Source organism: Ornithodoros turicata, chromosome 2 (assembly GCF_037126465.1).
Source record: "Ornithodoros turicata isolate Travis chromosome 2, ASM3712646v1, whole genome shotgun sequence".
NCBI classification, from domain to species: Eukaryota; Metazoa; Arthropoda; class Arachnida; order Ixodida; family Argasidae; genus Ornithodoros; species Ornithodoros turicata.
The window spans coordinates 57826380-57853500 of record NC_088202.1 but is presented as its reverse complement, the minus strand read 5'-3'; the positions used below and the strand labels follow the sequence as shown (position 1 = coordinate 57853500).

At 47.0% G+C, this 27121-nt stretch overlaps 1 protein-coding gene across 1 annotated transcript in view; it reads left to right on the top strand.

Annotated features, from left to right (window-relative positions):
• LOC135385466 (kin of IRRE-like protein 3) overlaps positions 1-27121 on the top strand; it is a 403730-nt gene that overhangs the window by 337618 nt on the left and 38991 nt on the right. Inside the window, exons 4-7 of the mRNA XM_064614796.1 lie at positions 19437-19570; positions 19635-19836; positions 20728-20861; positions 22987-23239. Coding sequence (XP_064470866.1) covers positions 19437-19570; positions 19635-19836; positions 20728-20861; positions 22987-23239 — 723 coding nt within the window. The remainder of the gene's footprint in view (positions 1-19436; positions 19571-19634; positions 19837-20727; positions 20862-22986; positions 23240-27121) is intronic.

Here is a 27121-nt window from a genome sequence, read left to right as displayed (position 1 = left end):
TTTCGTTGCTTTATATTGTGGCACACTTAAGCCGAAGGATACCTTTGGATTTGCTGAAATTGTTCTTGGTCTCTATTGGGCAGTCTTCCATCCGTCTTTCTTTTCTTTTTTCTTTTTTGCTATAGTTGTGACGTTGGCCACTTCGGTGTGGCCAACAACGGCAACCCGATTTATCCATCAGCGTCTTCACTTTCTCCCTGTGCTCGTAGAATATCGTCACCAAGACAGAGCATAACTTGAAGGGGTTGTAGCATTTCTTTTTATTGCCGCGTGATTGCACCATGTACGCATTGCACCTTCTATACAATTACGGGTCTCGTGCAGAGTATTGTTCCATACACTGTAGAGAACAACGTGTAGAAACTACTATTCCGCTACGTGACAAATCCCAATAGCTACAGGCTCTTGGCCAAATTGCACTATGGGGATAACGACATCCGAGGGCCAGCGGCACGGCCGAGCCTGTAAAAGCAACCGCTCGGCGTTGGTGTTAGCCAAAGCCGTGCCGAAGACTGGGTGGTGGTGGTGAGTTCGACTCCTACCACCGGCTGTGGTGTTTGAGGCTTTGCCTGGATTTTCGGGTAGGCTTCCCAGACGAATGTCGTCACAGTTTCCCTTAATGTCTGCCCACTTCTTCGTGCTGTCCTCTCTCCATCTACCCACATCTGTATGCCGCTTATAGCCACAGTTGCTTCGCGTCGCTAACACAAAACAAAACAACACATCTGAGGAGGGGGTTTCTTTCACTCTTATTGGTCCTCACAAACACGTGACCTTCCCCACTGCCAGTTCCATGGGAGCCTGCCGGCTCATTGGCGGCAGCACCTTCTAGATAACAGAAAGCCTCTGCACTCTTTCAATTTATGTCACGCGCCTAACTAATTGAAAATACATGGCAGCCGGACCGGATGCGTGACGTCTTTGAGAGAGTGCAGAGGCCTTCTCCGTTATGTAGATGGTGTTGGTGGCGGCCTGCATTAATGTGTCGGCGTTAAAGAGTCACCTTCTCTGTTGTCTTGGCGCATTATGGTCGTATTTGCCGCTGCGCAAAAAAAAAAAACGAAAAAAAAAAAAACGAATCATCATAACCTTCTCTGTTCGCGTGCTTGTTATCTATACACGCTTAACGCACGTCCTAGCTGGAGAGCTTGAATTACACGTCCGCGTTGTATAGCCAGGTAGATAACCGTTCGATATCTGGGCCGAACTGTCGCAACACCTTCGCTAGAGTACATAGAGCGAGCAAATACTTTCAGTGTGAAATAACATCCTGAGAAGGAAAGCACGCTGAGCAGGTCTTGTTGTGCCGCAGTTAGTTGCTGCATGGATTGCCCAATACCACATAATATCATTCGGGCTTGAGTCGACGCCTTTAGGCTGGTTATATAGAGGAAACTCTGCTATTTCCCCGTTAATGCATCCAACTCAACCCGTCCGTGTAAGGACTGTCTAGACAACCTGCGTCATTTATGTTAGCGTGCCATACATGTGTGCTTGACCACGATCAACATAATGGGCACAATTGAAATATGGCAGTTGTCGAAAAAGCCAGACAGCGGCGGGATTTGAACCACGCACCTCTCGATTGCCGGTCATGTGCGCTGCGGTCGAGTGTGGAGCAACGCAAAAGAACATGAGGCGGATAAGTACAGCTCCCGTCAAAGTTAATAATAACACTGGAAAAAATTGTCTCATTTCTGAGCGCGATAACTGCCACGCTGAGGGCACTGGGGGAATGTTAAGTGAACGAAGTCATTGCGTTAAAGTAACAGAATAATTTTGTTCAACTAAGATTTCCTCATGGCCCCAATGGTTGCTGTAATCACGCTCGGGAACGAGACCACATTTTTTCCAGCGTTATTATACGCTTTGACGGGAGCTGTACCGTTGTGCGTATGCGTTCGTTCGTGTTGCGCATGTCAGTCCGTATGGTTTGTATTAGGGTTAGGAATAGCGAGCCGTTTTTAACAATCCCAGGAATTCAGGATTTCGAAATGTGGTTCCCCACGATGTCGTAGAGGTCTGCATCCACCTAGGCATAGCAATACAGTGGGCGTTTCCTGCCTATTGCGTGTATTCAGACGAGCGACATCCCCATGGCATATCCTAGAGGAAGAAAAAAGAAAAAGAAAAAAAAAAGCCAGCAGATAAAGATGCAAGTTACAGTGGTATCAAATCAACGACAGCGACAGAGCTGTTTATTTAGCTCGCCTGTCACGTACACGTTCGCTCGCCTGTAACGTACATAGTTCGCCCTGTCGATTGTGGTCCGTAGCAAGATCTTCCGTACGTGCAGTTCCTAGGACGGCCCATAATACCGCTATTCACCTCGGCACACATACGCAATGCCGTCTCTGCTGCTGCTGCGAGCGACGAGAAGCAGCCACGCGCGCGGCGCAACCATACACATGGTCTGACATGTGAGGCGGCAACCAGCCCCCAACAGCTCCCCGTAGAGCCACTTGCCGGGAATAATTCACACAACACTGTGCCTGTGCTTGATCAGAATATATCCTTAGTTCCCTCAACCATCAAACCTGGAGCCTTCCCATTCGGCTTGCCGCTCGGCCATTTCCGGCTCCCACCGACTTCTACTGACTTTCATGTCAGCAGTCCCGTGATCCCAAAATAACTGGAAAACAACTCTGGAATGTTCTGGCCGAAACAGACATTTATTGATGCATCACGTAGACATGAATAGGCGCAGCGCGTACAGCTCCCTAACTGTCGCGTTTGCTAACAAGTTCAAGTTTGTAAAGCTCACACACACACACACAGTCGATTCCTAATGACACCTGTGATTAAGTTCAAACTTCTAAAGCGCGCCCACACAGTCGATTCCTAATAACGGCTGTGATTAAATTCAAACTTGTAAGGAGCACACACGCAGTCTATCCCAAATAACGGCTGTGATTAAGTTCAAACTTGTAAAGCGCACACACACAGTCTATTCCTAATAACGAACAAGTTTTAGATGGCTATGTCCTCTCTTGCGTGCAATACGTCGAGCAGACTCAGCTAAGCAAAGTACGTACGCTGCACGCTTATATTTGTTGCCACTGTGTTCGAAATCAGAAGGTTCAACGTGGCTTCAACCGACGACGACGTCCGGAAATCTAGTAGACTTGCCGATATTTGGGTAGAGAAACAGGACAGCAAGCACAGAGACACGGAGCTTACTCGAGAGACACGGAGAGCTTACCCGTGCGTTATGATTCATTCATAACACACGAGTAAGCCCGCCGCACACAATTTTTTCGACAAAAGGTGAAATCATCAAGCCGTCAATTCGTAGCTTCCCACAGTTTAAATGAAACCGTTGAGCCAGCACGCAGGTGTGCAAGCGAGAAAGTACGAAGTGCCCTTTTGAATCGTAGCCACCTGATTCTGGCAAACCAACCGGAGCTCGTTACAGGTGCTTAACCTATGGGAGTCCCCCGTTTTTCAAGTTTCAAGTTCAAGTTTTATTTTTAAAAGTGCCCATAAATAGCCTTTAGCTCTGAGCGCAGTCATACTATGTTTCCGGCCGCAAGTGCGGGTAGCTGGGGGGGGGACTGCGTCAATCGCAGCTGCCACTTTTACTCTGAGGCTCGTGACGAAATGACCAACCTGCATCTCGAGCCTTTTTCTCGTGTCACGAGCCAACGTTCATATCGAGCCAAGAGAAAGAGAGAAACGCCTGCGCAGCGCGCTGGGTTTTCGGCGATGCGACGTACAGGATTGGATCTTCACGAAATTCAGCCCCCCCCCCCCCCCCGTGTTCTTCACTCCTTCATGCTGTCCTCTCTCTATCTATCCACTTCTGTACGCAGCTCATAGCCACAGTTGCTCCGAGGCACTAACACGAAAAAAAAAAAGAGCCCTTAAGAGCTGTCGCTGTAAAAGAAAAACTGCTCACGGGGCAGAAGTTATGACGCCTGTTACGTTGAGCATTCGCACCGTGGCGAAGTATCGACTTTGCGTTGGAATACGTGTATTCCTGTCCAGTCTGCTGTGGAATATATTGTGGCTGTACCGCTGGATATTCAACGCGCTTAGCAGTGCACAAAAATACATGACGCTCAGCTTGCGCTAACGTTGAAGCAGAAAGCAATGTCTTTTGTCGCATCTTCCGCTCAAGTATTCTGCGGAATGTCGCTTAATTGTATGAATACACGGATCCACGGATCGATTCGTTCTGCTCGTCTCTCTTTTTATTCGTCCAAACTAACTGTTGCCTTCTGGTCTGAAGTAGACGAGTGTGGTTTTCGGGAAAGGCTCTCTCCGTTTTCTGTTTTCACTTCAAGTCAAGTCATATTGATGGAGATCAAAAGAACAAAGAAGGAGAGAGAAAAAGAGATCTGTATTATTCAGTGAGATCTTGTGTAGTCTGAAAACTGAAACGTTCTTGTGCTTTCGAAGGAGTTTTAATGGTGCTTGATAATTGTTCCCCGTTATGACCTGTATGGTCAGTTGGGTCAGCAGCTAACGTGCTTGTCTTGTTTCGTGGGTGACCCGGTCGAGGTTTCGGATTGTGAAGGTTACTTTTCGCGGAATGGACTACTGAAAACAAAGGTCTATAAGATGTCGTTCTTTCCTTCCCGCGCGTACCACCATGCAGAGCCGTAGCGAGACGAGTTTGGGACCCTGGGGCAGGGCAAATCTGAAGCGCCCCCCCCCCCCCCCTCACTGCTGTCAGAAAGAAACGCCCATTTACACTGCCGAGACTGTAAATTCAAATTCTCTTCATTCCTACTTTATACTGGACAACCAACCTGCCATGACATGCCGTTCGGCGCCCTGTCTGGCGAGGGCGCCCCCCTTTCGCACCCCCTCGCTACAGCTCTGCCACCAAGCATTCGTTGTCAGGAAGGCCGAAATTTATTATCCCGAAATCCCGGGACTTGGCCTCACGATATCCCAGGATCTTGGGACGTACAAATATGCCGGGTTCCTGGAATCATAGATTGAGAAGTTACCCGTCAAAACGAACTCGTTACAAGCTGAGTTACCGTGTGCAAAATGTAACTAAGTTAATAACGAAGTTCTTCAGCCTGAAATGTAACTCGTAGTTACTGAGTTACTTAAAAAAAAAGAACGAGTTACTTCCAAGTTATTTCGGACACAAAATAGCATTACGCAGGTGCAGCACGCGTGAGCAGTTGAGTTAGACCCTGAGTTGCCTGCGGAGGAGTGCAACAAGCTTAGATCAAATCGTTTTCGTTTATGTTGCCGACTACCTTGCCGACTTGCCGAACCTAAGTAATACCGACTTGCCGACTTTATACGAATAATACCGAATATAATACCGAATACCGACTTTACCGGCTTGTCGAACACTTGCCGACTACCTAAGTAATAGGGTTCAACGTGTAGTATAGTCGAAGGTAAAGCATCATCGGCAAGTTGCGTGCGGTCTGGTGTCCCACAGGGATCAGTTCTGGGACCTCTCTTATTTCTATTAATAACATAACACAGTCAATCAACTCCAAAATTAGGCTGTTCGCAGACGATTGCGTTTGATATAAAGACATTTTAAACCTTTCCGATGCTCAACTTCTCCAGGCAGATGTAAGTCGAATCGTTTCTTGGTGTGACAAGTGGGGCATGAGCTTAAATACTAGTAAATGTAAGGTAATGCACGTTACAAGAAAATCTAGTGTAATCAAGTTTTCTTATAAGCTTCATTAGTTATATTTAGATACAGTTTCTGAGTACAAATATCTTAGTGTTTACTTTAGCAGCGATCTTAGATGGACCCACCACGTAAATTATGTTTCTGCGAAGCAATAAGAATGCTCCATTTTATTTTTCGCAACATTAGACAGGCTGGTTTAAAAGCTAAAAGCGATGCATATATTACTATGATCCGGCCAATCTCGGAATATGGGTGTACGGTTTGGGACCCGCACGAAATGTTACAAATTCAAAGGCTTGAGAGTGTTCAAAATATTGCGGCTCGCCTGGTGTTTAGTTGTATGCGATCTATTGTTAGTGTAAGTGATTTAAAGTCAAGGCTACGGTGGGAAGAGTTAACAAACCGAAGAAGGAAACTGAGGTTGGAATTTTTAGGAAATATCGTAAATGATAAGACGGGCATAAAGAAGTAAAGATATCTAAACCCCCTCTGTATATTTCTCCAAGGTCCGATCACTACAAGAAAATCCAGCCATATACGTAGGTGCAGAACAGATGTTGTTCTTTACTCGTTTTTCCCGAAAACGATAGGCGAGTGGAATCGTCTTGAGTGCTGACCGGAGAGGTCGGTTTGCTGTGTTCGCATAGTGTTGTACAGGTGTTTGTGCTTACCGATGTCGATATTCTTATTTTCTTGATTTGTTGGCTATTGTACCTCGCTACTGTAATGCCGTAAGGCGGTGTAGCGTATACGCATAAAGATATAAAAAATAAAAATAGACCTCTCCCTGTTTGTAATCAAATCACGTCATAGTGTTCGACAGCGCCAAAATTTGGTAGAATTGAACTACGCTCGAAGCTAGAGATGAACAAGGTCGCGCCTGAAAGCCACGGTCTTGAGGGGATTACGATATGGCCCCTTAAAGGGATGCGACCCTCGGTCCTACTTTTCTTTCAATGGGAGGCAGCGAACAAGTGCCCTTTTCTTTAGAACCCAGCCCTCTCCTTCCGATTTCTTTCGGTTTCAGTCTGTCTACCAATGTCATGATGATGTTTCTCTGGTAGAGGGCAATTCGAACGCTTTGCATCTTACTCCCTGTGGGCACATAATGGTTCTGCTTCATTTCAATGGCAGCGGTTCTTATTTCCTGAATAAAAGACTGTCACTGATTGATTATCACGTTTTATGACAAAAAAATGCCATGAAGGAACCGGAGAGAAAGCAAGAAAATATGTGGACGTGAGTGAAAAGCGAGTTAAAAGTAACTTGGAACCTAACACTAGGAAAACTTGGAACTTTTACTTTGGCAAAGTTACGTGAAAAAGGAACGAGTTCCTCTGAAAGTTACCAGGCCGCAAAAGTACCGAGTTAAGTTACAAGTTACCAAACAAAGGAACTTAGTTACAGTAACGAGTTACTTGCAACGAGTTACCTCGAACTCTGCCTGGAATCCGTACCTACACTCTAAACCCAGTGACGGATAGGTGCCGTCTGATCAACTGGCACATTTTTTTTTTTAATGTGCCAGATGACTTCAAGAGGCACGCGGTGCCTGCGAAAGCTGCTGGTGCCATGTGCCCCCTGGAACAACTGGTACGGCATCCCTGCTGACGCCAGGAGCCACAGTGTACCGGATGTATTGAAGGGTTACTTGTACCCACTAATAAACGAGACACATTGTGCCTCTCGAGTTCCCCAACAGAAAAATGATCTCCAGCCTTCGCAAAAAAAGAAGAAAGGAAGAAAATGCTCCATGGACATGGAACATGAAACACCAAATTTTATTGGCTTGCACACCCTTTAAATTGCATCCAGTACATCATCGTTTGCCGAATGGAAAGCATACACGGTTCACTAATCCCAACACACACATATCTAGCACACGTTGCACGGACACACAACCCATCCGATGCACCAGGCAGTCCTCCAAACGTCGAACACACAATCCTCGAAACTAACTTCGAACAGGCTGGCACTGCAAAGCTCAATCAAGATCATCCTTAGTGACGAACACGACAGTTCCTCAAACGAAATGGCCGACGAACAATTGTCCAAGCAGGTGGCACCAGGCACGCTTCGATGTGAGAAGCAGTTGCAATTTTGCACACGTATGTGTGACCGTTGAGACAGGAAACAACCTGTAAAGAATCCGAAGTGAATATTACGCTGGTATTGTAGCAACGTGAATTGTAGAATAGTACACCATTTTGTAACTCACGTCCTTGCAATCGATACAGTCCCACGCTCACCTATAACGAAAGAATACAATTAACCTCGCTTGAAATGTATACATCGTCGCTTCACCGATGTAGCCGATCCTCTCCTGCCGCCATTTGCAATGCGTCCACCGTCTGCAACAGAATGTACTTCGAAGGTTACACACGAGTAAAACGTAGGCGTCGTACGATGCATCACAGCTAGGTTGACTTACCTTAAGCAAACATTAAACGTGTACTTAAAAAGCAAGGTTGTCATCCTTCTCAAAGGCGAGGTTGCAGTGCAGACAACGGGCAAGAAAGCGGGAAGGAATGCACTGCGGAAGAATACGCGGTGCCATGTCACTCCTCACCGGCGGAACGCGGAGCAACGTAGTACGCTCCAACGAAGGCACATATATTCAACCGGCACACGCTTATTCAACAAGCGCACGAGTACACGGTTCAGGAGGCACACATATTATTCAGCGGGCACAAAGCCGTTTCATACCGACGTGACTGCTTTGTACCTGCTGAAATTTGGCGATGGGGATCGCTGTGCTTGCTACTTCCAAACCGTTACGGCTGTTTCCAGACGGTTACGGCTCTGTACCGGCTGTACTTTCTGAGGGAACTTTTTTAACCGGCACGTGTCCGGCACAGGATTTAGAGCGTGGTCCCATATGTGTTCAGTTCCAACCCCACGCACTGCACCCTTGCACAGCACGTTTAAATACCGTTTCGAAAGCAAACGAGCCAATCGGTGAGGACAATACAATTCGTCAAGACGATTGCAGTGCGGCGTATCGTCTTAGATGCACAACAGCGTGTGATACGGAAGCTATCACGTTTAAATTGTAATCGGTGTACTACATTTGCTACTATTCGAACAGAGAGTTACTGATATCTCGTTGACACAAGCTGTGTTCCTTTTTCAAAGACATGTAGGGCAAAGCTCAAGGTGTATTAACGTGAGACTTAGAGAGCACCAGCTTAGCATTGGAAGAATCCATATCTCTAGCGAACTTGTTGAACACGCCCGTGAACGCAACAATGGACCTTTTTCACACCCGCGTCGTATCCTAGCGGCTGTCCAGCGAAACACGATAGGCGCGCGCCGAAGCATAGCCGCGCCATATTGGCGCCATCTATTGAATATGTAGGGAACCTTCTTCGGTGCCGTCAGGGTCACAGAGCATGCGCAGAAGCGTTGTGAAATAGTCGATTGTCAGCCCATTTCCCCCGAAACCCTCATTGTTTGGAAAGAGGAAGCAACCTGGCGAAGGCTCTTTAGGGAGTCAATAGAGTTCCCCTAGAACTATGTCATTGTGACGTGATCTGCCTACTGGTGGGCAAAACCACGACCTACTAGATTATAACGACCATGTCACAATCAGCAACCCCTATGAGGAGCCCGTCCGCACAATCCGCCAGGGGCGCTACTCAACGGCACGCCACGATTGGCCGATGGAAATTTGAATTCTGAACGCGCAGAAGCGTATGTACGACTACCGTAGCCACCGTGGCAGACGACAGCGATAGCTCCTAATGAAAACGCGTAGAATGATGATGATAATCAACCTCAGAATGAAACATCTGTGGAACGTCCACCGCTTGTACAGAAATACTAAGGTAAGCTCAAGTACAAAGTATTGTAGAAGTTGAGGAAGCCATAACTGAGACGATGAGACGCGCCACCGCTAGCTTCCAAAAATGCGGCGCTGGGAAGGGGTGCCCACGACATGCTCGTTATAATCTAGTAGGTCGTGGGCAAAACAAACACACGTGATTATATACGCCAGCACACGCGAATAGTTCTACGTGCGACCGACTCCCACCACTGTGACGCTTCAGTCGCTGCAATATTTACATAACACGGCGAGGTCTATTGAGATAGCCACACGAGGGAATTGTGTCAGTAATCCCTCATTTATTCCTCTGCTTCCTCTCCGGAGATTTTTGAGTATATAAGATTTGCTGTGCATTAAACCTGTTGCTGTGTAACGAGGATTTGTCTTTACTCCTTGTCTCGGGTTTTACTTCACAATAGAAAGGTTCCCGTGTTCCTCGATGCACTATCAAAAACGACAGGAAGAGTTCTTTAGTTCACATCTGGGCACCCTATAAAATGTGTGTAGCGCTTTCGAGTGGGCGCAGACGGAATTTTTTCGAGCTCGCGAGCGTTTATCGCTCCCTATATGAATGGGGTGACATACCGGCAAGTTCAACGCGCATGATTTCTGGAGCGTAAAACCTTGTCGACCCGCCACCATAATTTTGTGACCGATATCCCAGCCCATTATGCCTGGTTCACACTGCAACTTCTTTCCGTTACGGTTACGGTACGGATCCAGTGCGGAGGTGGTTGTCGTACGACACGTTGTTCAGACACATGTCTTCTTGATATGGAAAACACTTGTGTTTGACCAATCACGCCTCCACTCCACCAGGCCCCCGTTCCACAGACAGCCATGACCAGGCAACACTGATGTGGTCGGTGAAACTTCGAGTTGTACTGAAGCGTATGTGGCATACGGAGCAATTAGAACTTCTTGTTTCGCCAACGTGCTTTCAACGGAGGCAGCCATGTTGGAACAGCAACGGCGACAGCAGAGCAGTGATGCGCGTGCGCGGTGCCGCCATTGGTCAGCTGCATAGCCGGAGGTAACCCGTACCGCATGGAGTTGGGTCGAGCTCAACTCTTGCGGTGCCTGTGATTTTCGGTTCGACGTGCTTCGTTGCCATGACAACTGTGCCGCGCCGCATCCGTAACGCATGGAAATGCAACTGTGTGCCTTTCACACCTGCCTGGTTCACACTGTTGCATTTTGATGCGTTACGGATGCGGCGCGGCAACCTTTCTATAGCTAGACTGCAGTCTGGCTATAAAAATGTTGACAAAAGCGAAATGGTGCTGACAAGCTTTTTATCCGATTTTGGCTTGTGTTTGACTTATGGCAAGCAATCAAGAAGAAGCAAAGACCTGTTGCCTTACTGAAGTTATCGTCCTAAAATTGTCAAACACGGTGTTATCTCTAAGAAAAAAGGTAGAATTTTCTACCCATATCGGTAGAGCTGTATTGCAACCACATTTCTACTCAAACCAATTTTACCTTTTGGGTATAACTCCACAGTAGAAACTGTCGTTCTACGAGCTTGGGTAGGAAATTCTACTTTTTTTTTTCTTAGAGCAAACGTGAGAGGGAGGAGCAAGGGAAAGCAACGCCGCCGCTTATACCCGCGGAGGAGAAGGCGCGCGTGGATCGGCTCGAGATGGTAGAAATACTGTGTTCTACCAGCTTGGGTAGAAAATTCTACCTTATAAAATCGCTAGAACTGTTGTACCTTTTCTAAATTCTACATTTTTTTTCTTAGAGTGAGTTAGAAAATACGGAATCTGTTTCCCACAGGTGTGGGGCAGAAAATACTGCGTATGCAGGAACTTCTCTTTAGTTAGGATCTTCGTGGGCGTATGGACCAATGCCAGTTGCCAATTGTTGGACATGGAGTACATAAATCGTTACAGCACTCTACATCTGGCCAGGAGATAAGTGCCAACTGACCTGCGCACAGCTTTGTATAGGCTGTTAACGAAAGAACAGGGTCAAACCTCCATTGTACTCTTAACAGTGGCGTAGCCACGGGGGGGCTAGGTGGGGGGGGGGGGGACGATCGCGAAAGTTCTTGCAGTTGCCTGCGTCTACCTACATGTTTCAATGATTTTCAAAGTATGAGCCTTTCAAAATACTTCCATTCTGGAAACTGGTGACACGGCCTCATGACAGCCTAAGCGTAATCGCATTGCGTACGTTCAAATCAATTATGCTAGAGTTGCATCTCTTATCTTGCGGTATGCCCAAGTATGTGTGTGGTGGCGCACCCAGTATCAGCGGGGGGGGGGGGGTCGCAACTGGGGCTGGTATTCGTATCGACCCCTCCCCCCTGCCTTGAATGTCTGGCTACGCCACTGATTCTTAGGGAGAATAGTCGCCACAATGTCTTTATCTGCATTCATTGGCACCATTGTAGCGAGCACTTGTTTCATTAACAAAAGAAAATCTTCATCGCTATCTCGTCAAAGCAATGCTGCTAATGCGCATAGCGTTTAACAAATGTGCACGCGCAACATCAGTACGGCTGCATATCTGGTGGCACATGGGCTCATAGGAACAAATTTAAGCTCGAGTCGTTTCAGGGCCTCGACTTCAAAAAAAATCTGCCAGATTTTTCAGTCAGGCGCTGAATGTTATTTTGACTATTTGTGCTCTCGAATGTCGACCTCGTGCGTTTGCTACTGCTATTTCAGAGCCAGAAATTCATTCTTCAGTATTCAGTTTTCTTCGGTTTTGTACCACAAGATAAATTTTTAGGCACATTCTGAGGAATCACTAATGCTGATTCACGCGAACCACACCATCGCTAAATAATAATACTAATAATAATAAGAAAAGCCCACTCTATGCTTTACCGTATAAACCCATTTAAAGCCGTTCTGATCATTAAATTCTCAACTTCAAATTCTTCTGAATCCATCTCCCCCACAACCGAACTTTTGACGGTGTTAATGCAGATACTATATATTTGTGTTTTCATTTTCGGCTCCGCCATTCCCGAGAGAGGAAGCTCAAACAAAGCTCCCTTGATCCCCGTAAAACTCTCTAGTTTTGGAAGCCGTTGTGGTGTGGGCCATGCATCCGGAGAGCACCGAGAACTCATTAAAGTTCAGGAAGTTCGTGTTGAGTCGAGACAGTTATTACGCATGCATATTTGTCGACTTTTCTTCTCCCAGCTCCTGAATTTCTGCGCATGAGCGTATGTTTCGCTTGTCTTAATTCAGCGCAGTCAGGGATGGCGAAATGGTTGTACAGGCTTGCGATACGCGTGTGCATATACCAGCACCCCATTTCGCACTAAGTGTGACAGGCTGTTACATTATATAATAAAGAACGAAGCAGTATTGAGTGAAACCTACGGCGTGGAACTAATGTGCGGTGAATGTGTCATCAGCACAAATTGCATGAATGAAACGATTTTATTGCCGCAGCAGATTGGCTGCGGGAACCGCGAGAAAAAAGTCACCGTCGTCTCAAAATACACTCATTATTGGCCGTACAAAAGTAACACATGAATGACAAGTAACCCACATAAATAAATAAACCACATTAAAGTACACTAACTTCACAAACACTATGTTCGCCAATACTACATTAGACAGGGACTACGAATAGATTCTGAGATAGACACATCGGGATGACGAGACCGTACGTATAGACACGGCAAAAGGTAACTTACAATGTGCGTATTGTAAACTATGCTGCATCGATTCGTATACGAAGGTCTCTGAAGGCGACAGTCATAATGAACTGTATAAATTGACAGAAAAAATGTCGACAAAATACTTAAAGATTTTCCAGATGCTGTTTGGAAGGGGTGTAGCAAAATGATTACAGGTTTTTTCACGGTGAAAACGTTCGTGGCTAGCCACGTCAATGATAAGACAGCGGGGTCCAATGTCTCGAAGCGGCAGAGTCGATGCGTTGCTGATCGCGGTGCGACACGGAGAGCCATGGATAAGTGTGTGGAGCAGAAACATTTTGAGACTCGGCAATGATAGAATATGTGGCGTATCGTTTATATATATATATATATATATATATATATATATATATATTAGGTTACAGAGGCAACACGAGGAGTCGCTAGTTACACCCATCCGAGAGAGGTGCTTAACGGTTGGCAAGGCATCTCACCAGCCTTGCCACACAAAGACGCTTGACGGACCGGGGAAATCGTTGAACATACGACTTCGGAAGGGAAGACGCAGGTTTCGAAGGCGTGCGCGAGACTCGTCCGTCGAATAGCATGCACGTCTAAGGCATCATGGTCTCGCCAGTGGTGCTGTACCGGACGGAAGTAACCAACCAGATACCTACGGGGCTGCAGCATAGAAGGTGCCTCAGCGATCACTCGATTCCGTAGTGGAGGACGATGTGGTAGAAAGCACGTGAGCACGGAGCAAAAGTATACAGGCAAAAAGGTGTGCAGGACAATGAGCATTTCGGAGCACCCTTAAGAGGGAGACTCTGGGACAATTCGAAATTCTTATAGTGACTGCGTAAATAAGTTCGTTACATTCTTCAGAAATGAGAAACAAATTTGGTTTCGCGGTCGGGGACTCGTTATTTGCCAAAAGTGCTGGGAAGCTTATATCGAAACCGAAGCTCCTGAAGACTCTTCGCTGCAGCCTCCTGCACAATGCGGGACGTTACAGGTAGTCTCGTGCGGGCGTCGGATGTTTACTTGGTTTCGGGCTCGCGCTTGATAACTTCTTCGTGTGACCTGGATGACGAGTCATCTGCTTCCTCGATTTCGTTGTAAAGTCTACCCTCCATTGGTAGAACAGAACCTACAGAAAGGCGCATGTGAAGAATAGAAATGAGAAGAAGAGAAACTGAAATCATCAACGTTGGACAAATTAAAAACTGCTTGCCTTCTTGACCAAAAGAAGAAAAAACAGGATGGCATTCAAGCAGATGACGATCTGAGGAGGAGGAGATAAAACCTGCTCCAAGTACCGTTTATCCTAATGTGGAAATCGTACATGGCACTTCGAGGTAACCTGTTCTGCCTTAACACTATCAAGTTCTTTGAAGGAAAAGTTGTGAAACGACGAATAGACCTAAGACTTGTATGCATTCTGCAGTACTGCACGCCAGCACCTGGCGTTACTGACACAGCAAACTCTGAAAGACGCGACATTAGTCAAGTGCTATGAATCACCGAAGCTTAACCCTCATAGGGTCAATCACTGGGATAGTCTGTTCATGGCGTTATATACAGCCAACCATGACGTGACAGCTACCACCTAAAGCCTAAACTCATAGCCCACAAGTGATCCCCAGATTTTGCTTCCTCACAGACTGTTCCCTTTTTGGACGCACTACGCAGGGGTGCACTGCTTCATATAAAGTTCACCGAGGTGTCCTGCAGAGCAGCGTGCTGAACCCCCTATTATTCAAAATCATTCTGGTCTCTCTCCCAGAACAGCTGCCAAGCCACACCCACATTACACTGTATGCGGATGATATTTCTATGTGGACCTCTGCTCTTCGTCGCGAAGCGATCCAACGTCGTCTGCAAGGCTCCTTGGATACAATCACCCAATATCTCGCCGACCGCGGCCTAACTATCTCACCCGTCAAGACTGTAGCCATAGCCTTTCGACGGAAATCATTCCACAAGTATCCACTATCCTTTGCTGGTTCGCCCCCTCACTTTTCTCTTAACCTGCCGTTACGCGCATAAGCTGTACCGTTGACCGATGCTTGACATGGTCTCACCACGTGAAAACGCTTGTTACCGAAGCAGCCGGCTTGGTCAACGTCCTCAATCGTGTCGCAGGTCCGTCCTGGGGTCCGTCCTGCCGCGGCCTCCACCGAGTCCAAACTGTTCTTCTTTTGGGCATGCTGCAGTACAGACTACCTATCCTTCACGGTATTAGCCCTATCCAAGACCAAGAACTTACCAACCTCCAAGCCCACAGTCTCAGTGTCTGTCTAGGGGTCCCTCGAACAACGAAGACTTACTCCGTCCTCGTAGAAGCTAAGGAACACACTATTCCCATTCTACGGGACTCAGCTACCCTTCGCGTATACTCCCGCTGTCTGACCCACCCTTCTGATCCCCGTCGCCAGATTCCAGTAAGCTGCTGCATCCATCCTGCCATTGCCTGCCTAACAGACTATCTCCCGCCCACGACATCCACTTCTTCCTTTGCGCGAGCTATGTGGACCCTAGAGCGTTCCCCCGTTCACCCTACCGTCTCGGACCTTCTCCGAAAGCACACAATCCCTCCTCTTTTAGCCTATCAGCTCGCCTTCGCACATCTAAACTCTACCTACCCCCACAGTTGTCAAATATTCGCCGATGCCTCTGTGATGCATGACATGCCATGAACAGCCTTTTACATCACAGATGTACAGGGTGTCCCATACAACGTGCTATTGAATTATAATAAGAAGACTACGCCGCCTAGAATCATGCGGTCAATGCTCTTACTAGGTTTTTGCCACCTTCTGATGTGAATGTCATCTTACTTAAGTGTTATTATGTTAATTTTAACGAACTGAACTGAAAATCTGCCAAGTGAACGTCGCGTTTTTATCCCACCAATGTGATGCACGTGCCGAATTTACTCGAGTTCACGATAACCGACACAGACTGACACAGAGGTCCGAAATAATCGATGCCAGTGACACCACCGTCGCCATGGCCGTAGGCGATCCGTGTGCCAATCGACGGGCCGACGAGGCCGAGATTGCTGGTCAGATACCAAAGGCACACGAGCGGACTACCAGTGTCGCAGTGCAACAACGACGCCGTAAAGCCGTTCGTGCCGCCGCTGAATGCACTGTACAGTCGGGTACAGTAGCGTGAGTGGCATTCGCCGGGGGAGGTGGCTGCGAAGCGCGCCCGCAAGGCATCATTGCAACGTGAGCCTGAGCGGCGCGTCACGAAACGTGCGAAAGCATCCGCTGAGGAGTTGATCGCAGACCGCGCCCACGTGGCACCACTCAAGCGCTAACAGCGGGCCGCTAAGAGGGCGAAATGTGATAACACCGTCGCCATAGATGTAGACGATCCGTACACGAGTCGACGGGCCGACGAGGCTGTGATTGCGCGTCAGGTAGCAAACGTACACGAGCTGACTATCACTCTCGCAGTGCAAGAACGGCGCCGTAAAGTCGCTCTTGCCCCCGCTGATTGCAATTTACAGTTCGAATTCTCTAGCTGGACCCCGCAGCTATCGCTGCTGGTGAAATAGCGCGAAGGATTCGCGTTAACTCTGCCCTATTTTTTTTTTTTTTTTGCGCTCCTAAGCGAGGGAAATCTGTAATCCGAAACCAATTCATCACTCGTGAAAATGACTAGACCCGATGAAAATTTTTTCTCGGAGACGTGTGTACTCAAGATCCCCAACGGTGTGATAGATGTCGCGATAACGTCTCACGCGTACTTTGAAAGCTGTCGTTTTCGGGGAGTCGATTTTTATTTTCAGCTAATTAATGAGCGTGCGCACATCAATTTCACGGTGCATGGCTAATGAATGATACGTCAGAGATGCTTACAAAAATAAAGTTTCCCGATAGGTGGCGCCGTTCTCAAATTATTCGGCCCGTGGATTTATCTGATACACCCGGTATATATACAGTGTGGTCCACCAACCATATTTGAAATTAACGTAGGCAAGGGAAAAGCATGCTGTCAAGGTTTTTTTGTTTCTTCTGCCACGAACATTTGCCACATATTGGTACCATTTATTTCATTTCGATATATCACGAACAAGCCCACACGTTGCCCTACCCCGTGCCCTCTACTGAGGCGGAACTGTATGGCATCCTCGCAGCCCTACAATACATTGCTGGCTCGCCACCTGAGAAGTCCTGGGTCGCCCTCACTGACAGCAGGGGATGCCTCCTTCTTCTGCTGTCTTCCGCCCCAACCTCACACATGATGTACCCAGCATGGTCATACACTCGGCTCTGCGTCAATGATCATGTTCTTTCTCCCCAATGGATCCCCGGTCATGTGAGCCTATCCGGTAACTCCCGAACAGATGCGGCCGCACGAAGTGCTGCCACGGCTGTGCCTCTTGCCACTGTACATGTGCCCCTTACTGTTTCGGCCTGCCGTCTGTCTATCCGCCGCCTGTGTGCTGCTCGTGTTCGAGCGTTCAGAGCTGAGGCTGCTGCCTACAACAGGCACGTGCAGTCAATCGACCCCTCAGTGAACTTCTTTCACTTCTTTCTTCGCTGCACTCGACACGAGGAATCGCTCCATCATGTTTCACAAGACATTAAAAGGCCTTCAATAAAAATTTAATAGCATTCCAAAAAGGCGCCGAGCGAAAAATCTACACGTAGGATGGTACTATATTGCTACAGCATTTAAACGCCTTTAGCACAATGTCCAAAAGATGTAACCAAAACATTCTGTTCCTTTAGTAATTGATGATTTATTTCCTTCTGTTCCTTTCCTGTTTTCTTTTTGTTATTCTGTTCTTGTTGCGTCTGGGTGGTTATCGTTCACAGAGCTAGCTTACAGTAACACAGCAGTTAATCGGTGTGTAGTCTTTTCTTTTCTTGTGAGGGGTTGTGATTGTGATAACGCTGATTATAGCCTCCCCTGTAAATTGACTGTTTGCTGACAACTTTGTGGTAGCAAGAAAGGCAGCCGAGAAGAAAAGATAACCGCACCGGGCACCTGTTGGCTTCGAGAATGTTTATTCCATCGCAGACCGTGCTGCAGGTATCGTAGAGGCAGCACGCGCACAGCACAGCGGCGCAGAGCGGAACGCCACAATTTTAAATTGATGTTCTTTAGCAAGGGAACATGTTGCAGAACACATTCGAACGCGTGAAGATAGCATTCGAACGTGGAAGTGATTTGAGCACATTCGTCTACGCCCCGGCTTAATCGGAGCGACTTATTATTTTAGACGTGGTCACAAAACAAAAAGAAAAGAGAAGCAAGCTGAAACGAACAAATTGGTACGACGTCTACCCTACTACAATGTCCGCATCGTAATCGCAATCTTCTTGTAATGGCATGTGGCCCGTAATCTTTACCCCGGCTTCACCTGCCTGGAAAAGCAAAAGCGGCACTATGGTTGCGACCCTTGACATGGCTTTTTACAGCCTTTGGCAACGCTTAGCTGAGCACGCTATTGGGTCCCGCGTGTGCGTACATTACAATAACAAGGAAGCGAAACGAGCGACAGTAAGCCCTGGAAGCTTTGTCACACAGCCTCGCAAAATTGACGCAAGAGTATGTGAGCGACACTGCTTTTTAGTAGCGCAGGTAGGCATGCATGAGAGAAATTGGCGCACGTAAACGCTTATTGACGAATATTAGACGGCTGCGACGTACTGTAAGGGAAATTCGCAGCCTCTACGTATGGCAGAAAGCGTCCTGGATCAGGACTTATGCTAGCAACGCATTATGAATATTTCAGTCGGTACACTTTGGAAATGAGAGGTAAAGGGTCCTTGCGACTTCTTTCTTATTTGTCAGTCACAGAATGGAGTTGTGTGCTAGTGTTCAGACTATTCAATGTGGAAAGTATAAATCATGGTGTTCAGCAGCAACAGGGGCGCATGCATGCGTACTTGTGAATATGTAGGGTAGTTACTCTAGAGATGCATAGTTGAATGTGTGTCATATCACATGTATAGCGACATGTTTTCGAAGTGCTGCTTGTAACAGCCTTGTACAGGGATTCCGCATTCTACAGTCTTTCTGAGTTTACTATGTTCGCGCAGAACGATAATATCTTCTTTTCATAGTCGAAGAGCGAGTATTTCCTGATTCTCTTCAGTTCGGCTTCTTGGATGATTTGTCAAGACGCGGACCGCCCTACTATTGAAAAACAAAACGAGCAAGGAACTTTATCGGTGCGCAACACAATGGCGTGACCGCTCTGAAAAAAATTAGACTCCAGACGAACGTGTGCAAAACCTGACGGAGAAATTAACGACCTGCCTCTATCATTGCTTGTGCGCACCCTAAAGGTTCTAAGCATTGGCAGTCTGTGCAGTGATATTTCTTTTTGTGAACATATGCAGTGCTCCCAAAGGAAGGGCCAGAGATTCGTGGCACGAAACCCCACTACAGAGTTGGTGACGTTGTCAACGTCACGTGCCATGCCGCGGCATCCAAACCGGCGGCGATGCTCATGTGGTTCATCAACGGCGAAGAGGTGAAACAGCATACCTGTGTTTATGCAGGCCTCTAACAACAACACTATCATTGCTTTACTGCAGGTGCCCCCCGAGAACGAAAAGATGTACCCCGTAGTCCGCGACAGCGACCGCCTTTACCACTCGTCACTGGGCATGACCTTCGTTGTCCGACCTGAACATTTCCTGTACGGCACCATGAAGCTGAAGTGCACGGCCACGGTATCTGGAGCTTACTTCCTGTCCAGTGAAGAGACAGTGGCTGCTCAAGACGCAAAGAACACCGGTAAGTACATCAGCCAGATTATTTTATATCGCAATGCTACATAGTTGGCCAAGGTGCCCTGGGATTACCCCAGAGCCGGAGGCCTTAAGGTATTATGGGACGTTTAGGGTAACCTTAGGTCCTGGGGTTACCCCAGGACCTAGAGGGGCCCCAGGGCCTAGGGTTGCCCCAGGAGCTAGGATTTCCGGAAACGTCCCATAATACCTTACGACCTGAGACTCTGGCGTAACCTCAGGAACAGGTTAGCAAGTTAACCAAGTGAGCAGTTCCTCGGATTATTTACGGGCCATCCCGCGACCTTTGTCATTACCCCACCCATATCTTGAGTTGACGCGTAGTAAGCCCCCAAGGGTTCCTAGGGTAAACCCAGAAAGTCCTCGGTAAACAGATCATTTTACAGAACGTTTTAGGGTGACCACATGGTTTCTTATGGTATCCCAGGGACGTCTTGGGGTAGCCCTTGGGCGTCTTGGGATAACCCTATGGCATCTAGGGGTAACCCTACTGCATCTTGGGAAAACCCAGGGCGCCTTGGAATAACCTCAGCTAACATCAGGATTTCTGGGGTAACCTCGAAATTTTCTAATGTTACCTTAGTCCGTTTTTTAGTTGTGTATCAGTAGTGGCATTAATGACGCTCACCGTAAAACGTTGTTACGCGTATCAGGCTCGCCATGGCATGGTCATACGACAAAGCAAATTCGCTCTTCCACGGTGTTGTCATAACCCTCAAAATGTCGAAAGCTGCTGGACATCATCGTTGGTACAAGGACACGCGATTGATTTTTGAGCCGTCCGGCATCCGTGATATTAGTACAAAGTGTGCCGCGAAGTACCTTGCAAGTGTGCCGTGCATGCGTAGAAATAAACCAGAGACACTGTGTTTTTCAGGTTCGGATGATGACAAGCCTGCCATCACTGGTGGCCAAACGACCTATCACGTTGGCGACCTGGTCAACGTGACCTGCACTTACTCTCGTTATGGAAGGCCCGTGGACCTTCAGTGGCACCTTAATGACAAGGAGGTTAGTCGTCTTCGATTAAATCTTGACACTAAAATGATATTTCATGAGATTTCTGCAAGTTCTGTGCAGTGCAAAAAGCAGATTCTCTCAGGTTGAGGCCTAGTTACAATGTGATATGTACAGAGCTATGAAGAAACGCTATTAACATCACAACTAACACCGTACTTGCGTGTGATATTAGGGACTTGCCTATGCGTAGCACGTGCCTTATAGGAACGTGATAATAGCGTACTTCCGTACGATATTATCCTAATCAAACGTGAAAAATACGTTAAATGACGCATCTGGAATCTGCTGCGGTTCCTCCAGTGCGTTCGCCGACTCCTGCATTTGTGCCCTCCTTCAGATCCTGAGAGATGTAGTTTTTAGATTTGTGGATCTGTTACTAGCAGAGTGATGGCAATAAGTTTATTGGTCTGTGTTTTGACTAGAAAGGTGCATTAGTGAAGGGGGTATGGGTATGGGGGCAAAGAAATGACAATCAGCGATAATGTTTCTGGAGAACGATTACGAATAGCATCAGCCCTTGTTTGTTTGTTTGAGTGCCTATTCCTATAGCCGTATTCTACACATGAGGAGTTAAGTGGAAACAAAAACATTTTAATGCGCGGTTCCAATAGAAGTATAGTTCGGGAAAAGGTGAAGAATAAGACGATTATAGGTAATTTGTGCTGACCAAAATTGCCTATCTCCAGATTTCCTGCGTTAGCTATGAGATGAGTGTGGAGGTGCTAGTGGGGCATAATGAGGAGAACAGGATAGAGCTCACTGAACTCAAATCCTGCGTCCTTGAGGACGATTTCATACATCTTTATGTCATCTAATTTACTTTTCGTAAGTTTAGTTCGTAGTCCGTATGAGATACAGAGCCGCAACTGGCCGAAGTGTAACAATACGCCGCCTATACAGGTGTTAGTCATACTTCCTTAAATAACAAAAATTGAAGGACGATTAATGTAATTAATGCGGCGGAAATGCGTTAGCAATAAGCCTACCCACCCACTACCACTATCCACCCCTAACTATCACTAACTGTCAGTAACTACACAGTCACAACAGCGGCGCAAGCCTTCTTCCATGCCGGTGGCGTATTTTGAACGCTGCTTTCGCTCTTTCTCCGTCTTCTTCGTCCGCTTTCGGCGCCGAGTAGCGGATCCGCTGACTGTCGCTGCTTGCGTTGTTCCTCGGATTCTGAGCGAAGGCGACGAGCTGCCGAAACCGTCTTCTTTTGGAGCCTACTCGGCCCGGCACTCGTACTCGGTTCACACTACATTGCGTACTTGAATTCAGCGCATATGCGCCTTGCACACCCGCAAGTTGAGACTCACTCGCGTAGCTGGCGCGCCGCCAATACCGCCAATACCGCTGCCGCTCCGTGACCTACTTTCTCTTACTCTCAACACTGCACTGCCCTCCTCTCCTCCCCCCCTCTCACGTGGCGTGCATCCCTCTCCACGTTTTGATCACGGATCGACACCGACACTTTTCCTCGAAACGCCGCTTCTAATGCTGACGCATTAAAAGTTAGTAATTTGAAAGATATTCATTCATCCCGTAACGTATTTTGGTTTCGTGAGATTTCCTATTTTCATCTTACGTTCATCTTGCATTAAATCGTTGACTAGAATGTGGCGACTGGTATTCTGACATGTAACGCACGCCTCAGGGCAAGGAGACATATTATCCATGTGCAGGGAGAGAGATCAGGCCGAATTTAGTAACGTCCTTAACGATATTTAACCAGGCGGCTGGGTGTGTTCAACCATGTGTTAAATATGTGTGTGCTCAGTGAAGTTTTCGGCTGTTTGTAGCGCTGCGTCCGTGTGTGATTTTTGTTCGTTCCTTCGTCCATCCTCTTCCTTTGCACTTGATTATGACGGTCATATTGCGCAGCCTGAAAAGGATCTAGCGACACCGCAGGACGACAGTGAGCGGCAGTGTGGTCAACAAGTTTTCACTGCTCACTTCACCCTTGTGAAAAGTATTTTGAAAACAATGCTCCGGATATTTCAGATAATGTCAAGTAGAATGAAAAAAAAAATCGCCAGCACACTTGGAGGAAGTTCTAAACACGCCGATCGACAAATTACCTTCACTTTATCTTTCTCCCTCTGTCTCTCCTTAGGTGTCAAACAAGTATCTCGTTCATTACCCTACTTATCGATTGGAATCTGGCCGGCTAGTGACGTCATTGGGTCTACGCTTCAGTGTTAGACCCTACCATTTCGTCAACGACGAGATGAGAATCAAGTGCACGGCCACTATGACGCCTGGAGTACGGTCGCCGCATGCTGGTGACCCGTATTCGGAGAAGGAATTCGCCCTGGGCAGCAGCAGGCACAGCTCCGGTCTGCATGTGTCCGAGCACTTTGGGGCGGGTAAGTAGAAAGAGACTGCTCCATTGATGAAAGAAACGATGCCGGAGCATTGAATGGAAGCGTCCGTACGTCGCTTGATGTCGCCCTACCAGTAGTGTACAAATTATTCTCCGTACCCCCCCCCCCCCCCCCCCCAGCACGGACATATATTCCACTTCTTCGAAGTCCATTCTTTCTATTGTTTCGGTACCGGATAGAAAAACCTACAGCCAGATGGAGACATGACACTAGCGTCTCCCAAAGAGGAAGAGACTCTTCGAACGGTGCACTCCGGTTTTTACCCGTTCCCGATAATCTGACCCCCCTTAGTTTTTAACTTCCGGTTCCCCAGTTGGCACCCCAGCGCCATCTTCCGGTGACAGACACACCACATGTTAACCAACACGCATGTCGAACTGATGTATTAAACAAGCCGCTGTACACGTGATAACAAAAAGATATCGGCACTAAGTATCGATTATAACGCCACCTGTTGATAGCAGGGTTCTACAGGCTGTAAACTAGGCAGCCCTGTTACTGGTATGACGAAGACCTTCAGAGTAACTCTTATGCAAGTAATGGCCGGTTTCACGTCAGTTCAGGCGGGGAGGTCCCATCGACGTCCTGGATCTTCATTATTTTTTATGTTTAAAAGCTCATCGTACATAATGATCAACAGCGGTAAAATGAATAAATTCTACCGAATAGTTTTCGTGCAAAAAAATCGTGATGATCCGTCCCTGAATCCGAGTGTTTCAGATTTGCCGTGTTTGTACGCGTATATCTCCTGAGTTTTAAAAGATATTGTAGTGAAAATTTTTTATACTTTAGTATGCCTACAGGCCAGCAGTCCGAGCTCAAATTTTTACGCGGAGGTGCTACGCTTTGTGCTATAAAAAATGGCGAACATGGTATCTCGCGCAGTTTTGTCGCAACTTCGACGCGTGATTTCCCCGGCTGTAGATGTCCCTCATTACCATACTTGATATCAGTTCGTTTAGATTTTATTGCTCTTTCATCTGATATATCTATCATGGGTATACCTCCTAGAGGTATCTGCTGAAACAGGCAAATGTTTAGGCATATTTCTGAAAAACAATGATGTTGCGCGCCCGTTTCTCAAAAAGGCCCCTTTTTGATTTCATTTATATTTTGCCACGACATGGCCCGATGTTAGACCTCTCATCTGATATAAAAAATTCTGCTTCAAAAGGCGTACACTGGCGATTACGCGTTAAAACGCGGCTCTACTCGGCGTGCGTACGTGTCGGAGCTCGGCTGGCGCTACCGCGGGATGGCGGGCCTCCTGTCGATGCTTCCTTTGTTTGGGAAAGCCAGTCTGGCCGTAGCCTTACCTCAACTATTCGTCGGCAAGCATTTGACGTCATGCTGAAGAAAGAATCCACGCCTGGGAGTTCGTTATTTCCCACAAAGCCTCTGAATCAAATCCTAGTGTTGCCGTAAAGCCGTATTTCAATGACTAAATGGTCAGCGAAGGTATATCCTCTCTAGAGTTAGGAGTTACTTTTTCCAGGGTTCTCGTAAGTTCCAACGAAGCTTGCTTTACTTCATTTTACGATATTTTTGAGTTATGCGGAGGGCTTTCGCGTGCTCTGTACTGAAGTTGCAGCAGTACATTTCCTCTCAGAGCTAAGGCAGTGGGCGGGTTCTCACATTTGTCATACTTACACTAGAGACGTTCAAAGCAAAGCCATACAGAGAAAACTACTAATGTACCTTCCAAGACTCACGTAATGTACTTCGATTTCGCTGAAAACTGGACAGTAGCTATGCCTAGCGAAATACAAGCGTGCCACTGGGGAAAAACAGATTTCCATATTCACATGTGTGGTAACAACAACAACAACGTAGATGAATGGATGATGATGATGATGTGGGATGCTTCCCTGCGTTGAGTGCAGGACCCTACCCTATTCCAAAAAGGTGCACATGAAAGAATGGCGAGGGAAGGAAATCCCTACAGTTCTTGTTGGAGCCCGGTGGCCCTCAGAAAGGAAAGAAAAGCGCCAAGTGCACGGCACTGATGTGTGGCAAGAGTTGGCACGGAAACGTACAGTTTTGGTGTGGTGAGCGAAGACTTGTGTTACGATTCAGCACACTGACTGTTAGCTTCCATCGCTATTGAAGAGTGGCTTGACGAGAATGTTCCTCCTGCAGCTAATGATTTACGTGTCAGATGGAGCGGCCAGCCATTTTAAAAATCCGCATAGGCTGTATGAGCTCTCCAAATCTACTTTTGCGAGCGCGACATGGCTGTTCACGGGAACGTGCCACGACAAAAGTGCGTGTGACAGGATCGGTGAAATAATCAAGCACCATGCCACGACACCTAACTTGCGTTCACCCGAGCAAAGTGTCATCTTATAGGGTCACAAGATATGATAACGTGCTTGCCAAAACACCAAAAGCACGTCCATTTACTCCATCTACGCGCTGAGGACGTGTCTTCTTTTAAAATGCAAAAGCAAAAGGAATGGGTAAATGTATACCGCATCAAAGTGGCATACGAGGTTCGCATGTGTGGCAAAGCAAGACATCGGAAAGTGGAGGCCGAGAAACATTCATGGATCGTACCGTGGACAGTGAATGCAGAAAAGTGACGTTTTCATAGAAACCGAGTGACATCATTTGTCGCTGTCATTGCAAAATACTCCATCCGCTTTTTCAGTCTTGTAAATATATCGACGACGTTTGATTACACAAAGTTTTCCCTTTTCTTGTATGACATCGACAGAGATCCGTCATCCCGCGGTACCGCCATCCGGGCTCCTACACGTACGCCCACGCAGAGTAGGGGCGCGTTTTAACGTGCTAATCGCCAGTGTACGGCTTTTGAAGCAGAACTGCGATATATTTTAAAACTCAGGAGATATACGTCAGCAAACACTACAAAACTGAAACACTCGAATTCAGGGTCAGATTTTCTCGATTTTTTTTTTCACGAAAACTATTCGGTAGAAATTATTCGTTTTACCGCTGTTGATCATCATGTACGATGAGCTCCTAACTATAAAAAATAATGAAGATCCGGAAGGTCGATGGGACCTCCCTGCCTGAAATGACGTGAAACCGGTCCAAAGTAGTATTCATATTGGCAAATATGTGTCCAGAAGAAGAAAAATAATGAAGATCCAGGAGGTCGATGGGACCTCCCTGCCTGAAATGACGTGAAACCGACCCAAAGTAGTATTCATATTGGCAAATATGTGTCCAGTGGCACAACGGTATAGTATGGTATGAAAGCCCTTTCTGTCTAATAAAGCCTGTACTGCAGACTTTAAATCCAACTGAGACTCGCGGAGGGGAAAATGTACCACACGTGCTATTTTCAAGAGCAACAGTATGTTCAAATTTCTAGAGCATAGGTGTGGCTTGCAGTTTCCTCATTTGTTCAGCCTTTTAATTCGCTGCACTATAGCGCAAAATCAACATGGAAACACCTGACCACCCTTATAGACCTTGATCTTCAGTCACTTGCTTTTTAGCCACGATAGAATGACATTAAGACCCTCAGTTTCCTTATGCTGATAACTTCTCAAGGTATATCTAAACAGGTAGCGCAACTCCCATAGGCCCCTGTGTCTCCAGAATGACGCCATGATAGAGACGGTCAGCGCCATCCATCCGTTACGCGGACTACTACGATTGTAAATAAATGACGTCAGAGATGACGTCAGCAGTATGAATAATAAGTAGTGCATAATTAGCCATGGCACGTTTACATTCGCGTACTTCGTTTGCGTTGTATTCCCTTTTCCTCACCCAAGCAACAACACCAGACGAGAACGCAGAAAAAATAATCATATCAGGTTTACTTAAACATATCAATTCGAAATACATAAGTTATCACAGATTTTGACAACTCCAAACAGAAGGGCATCG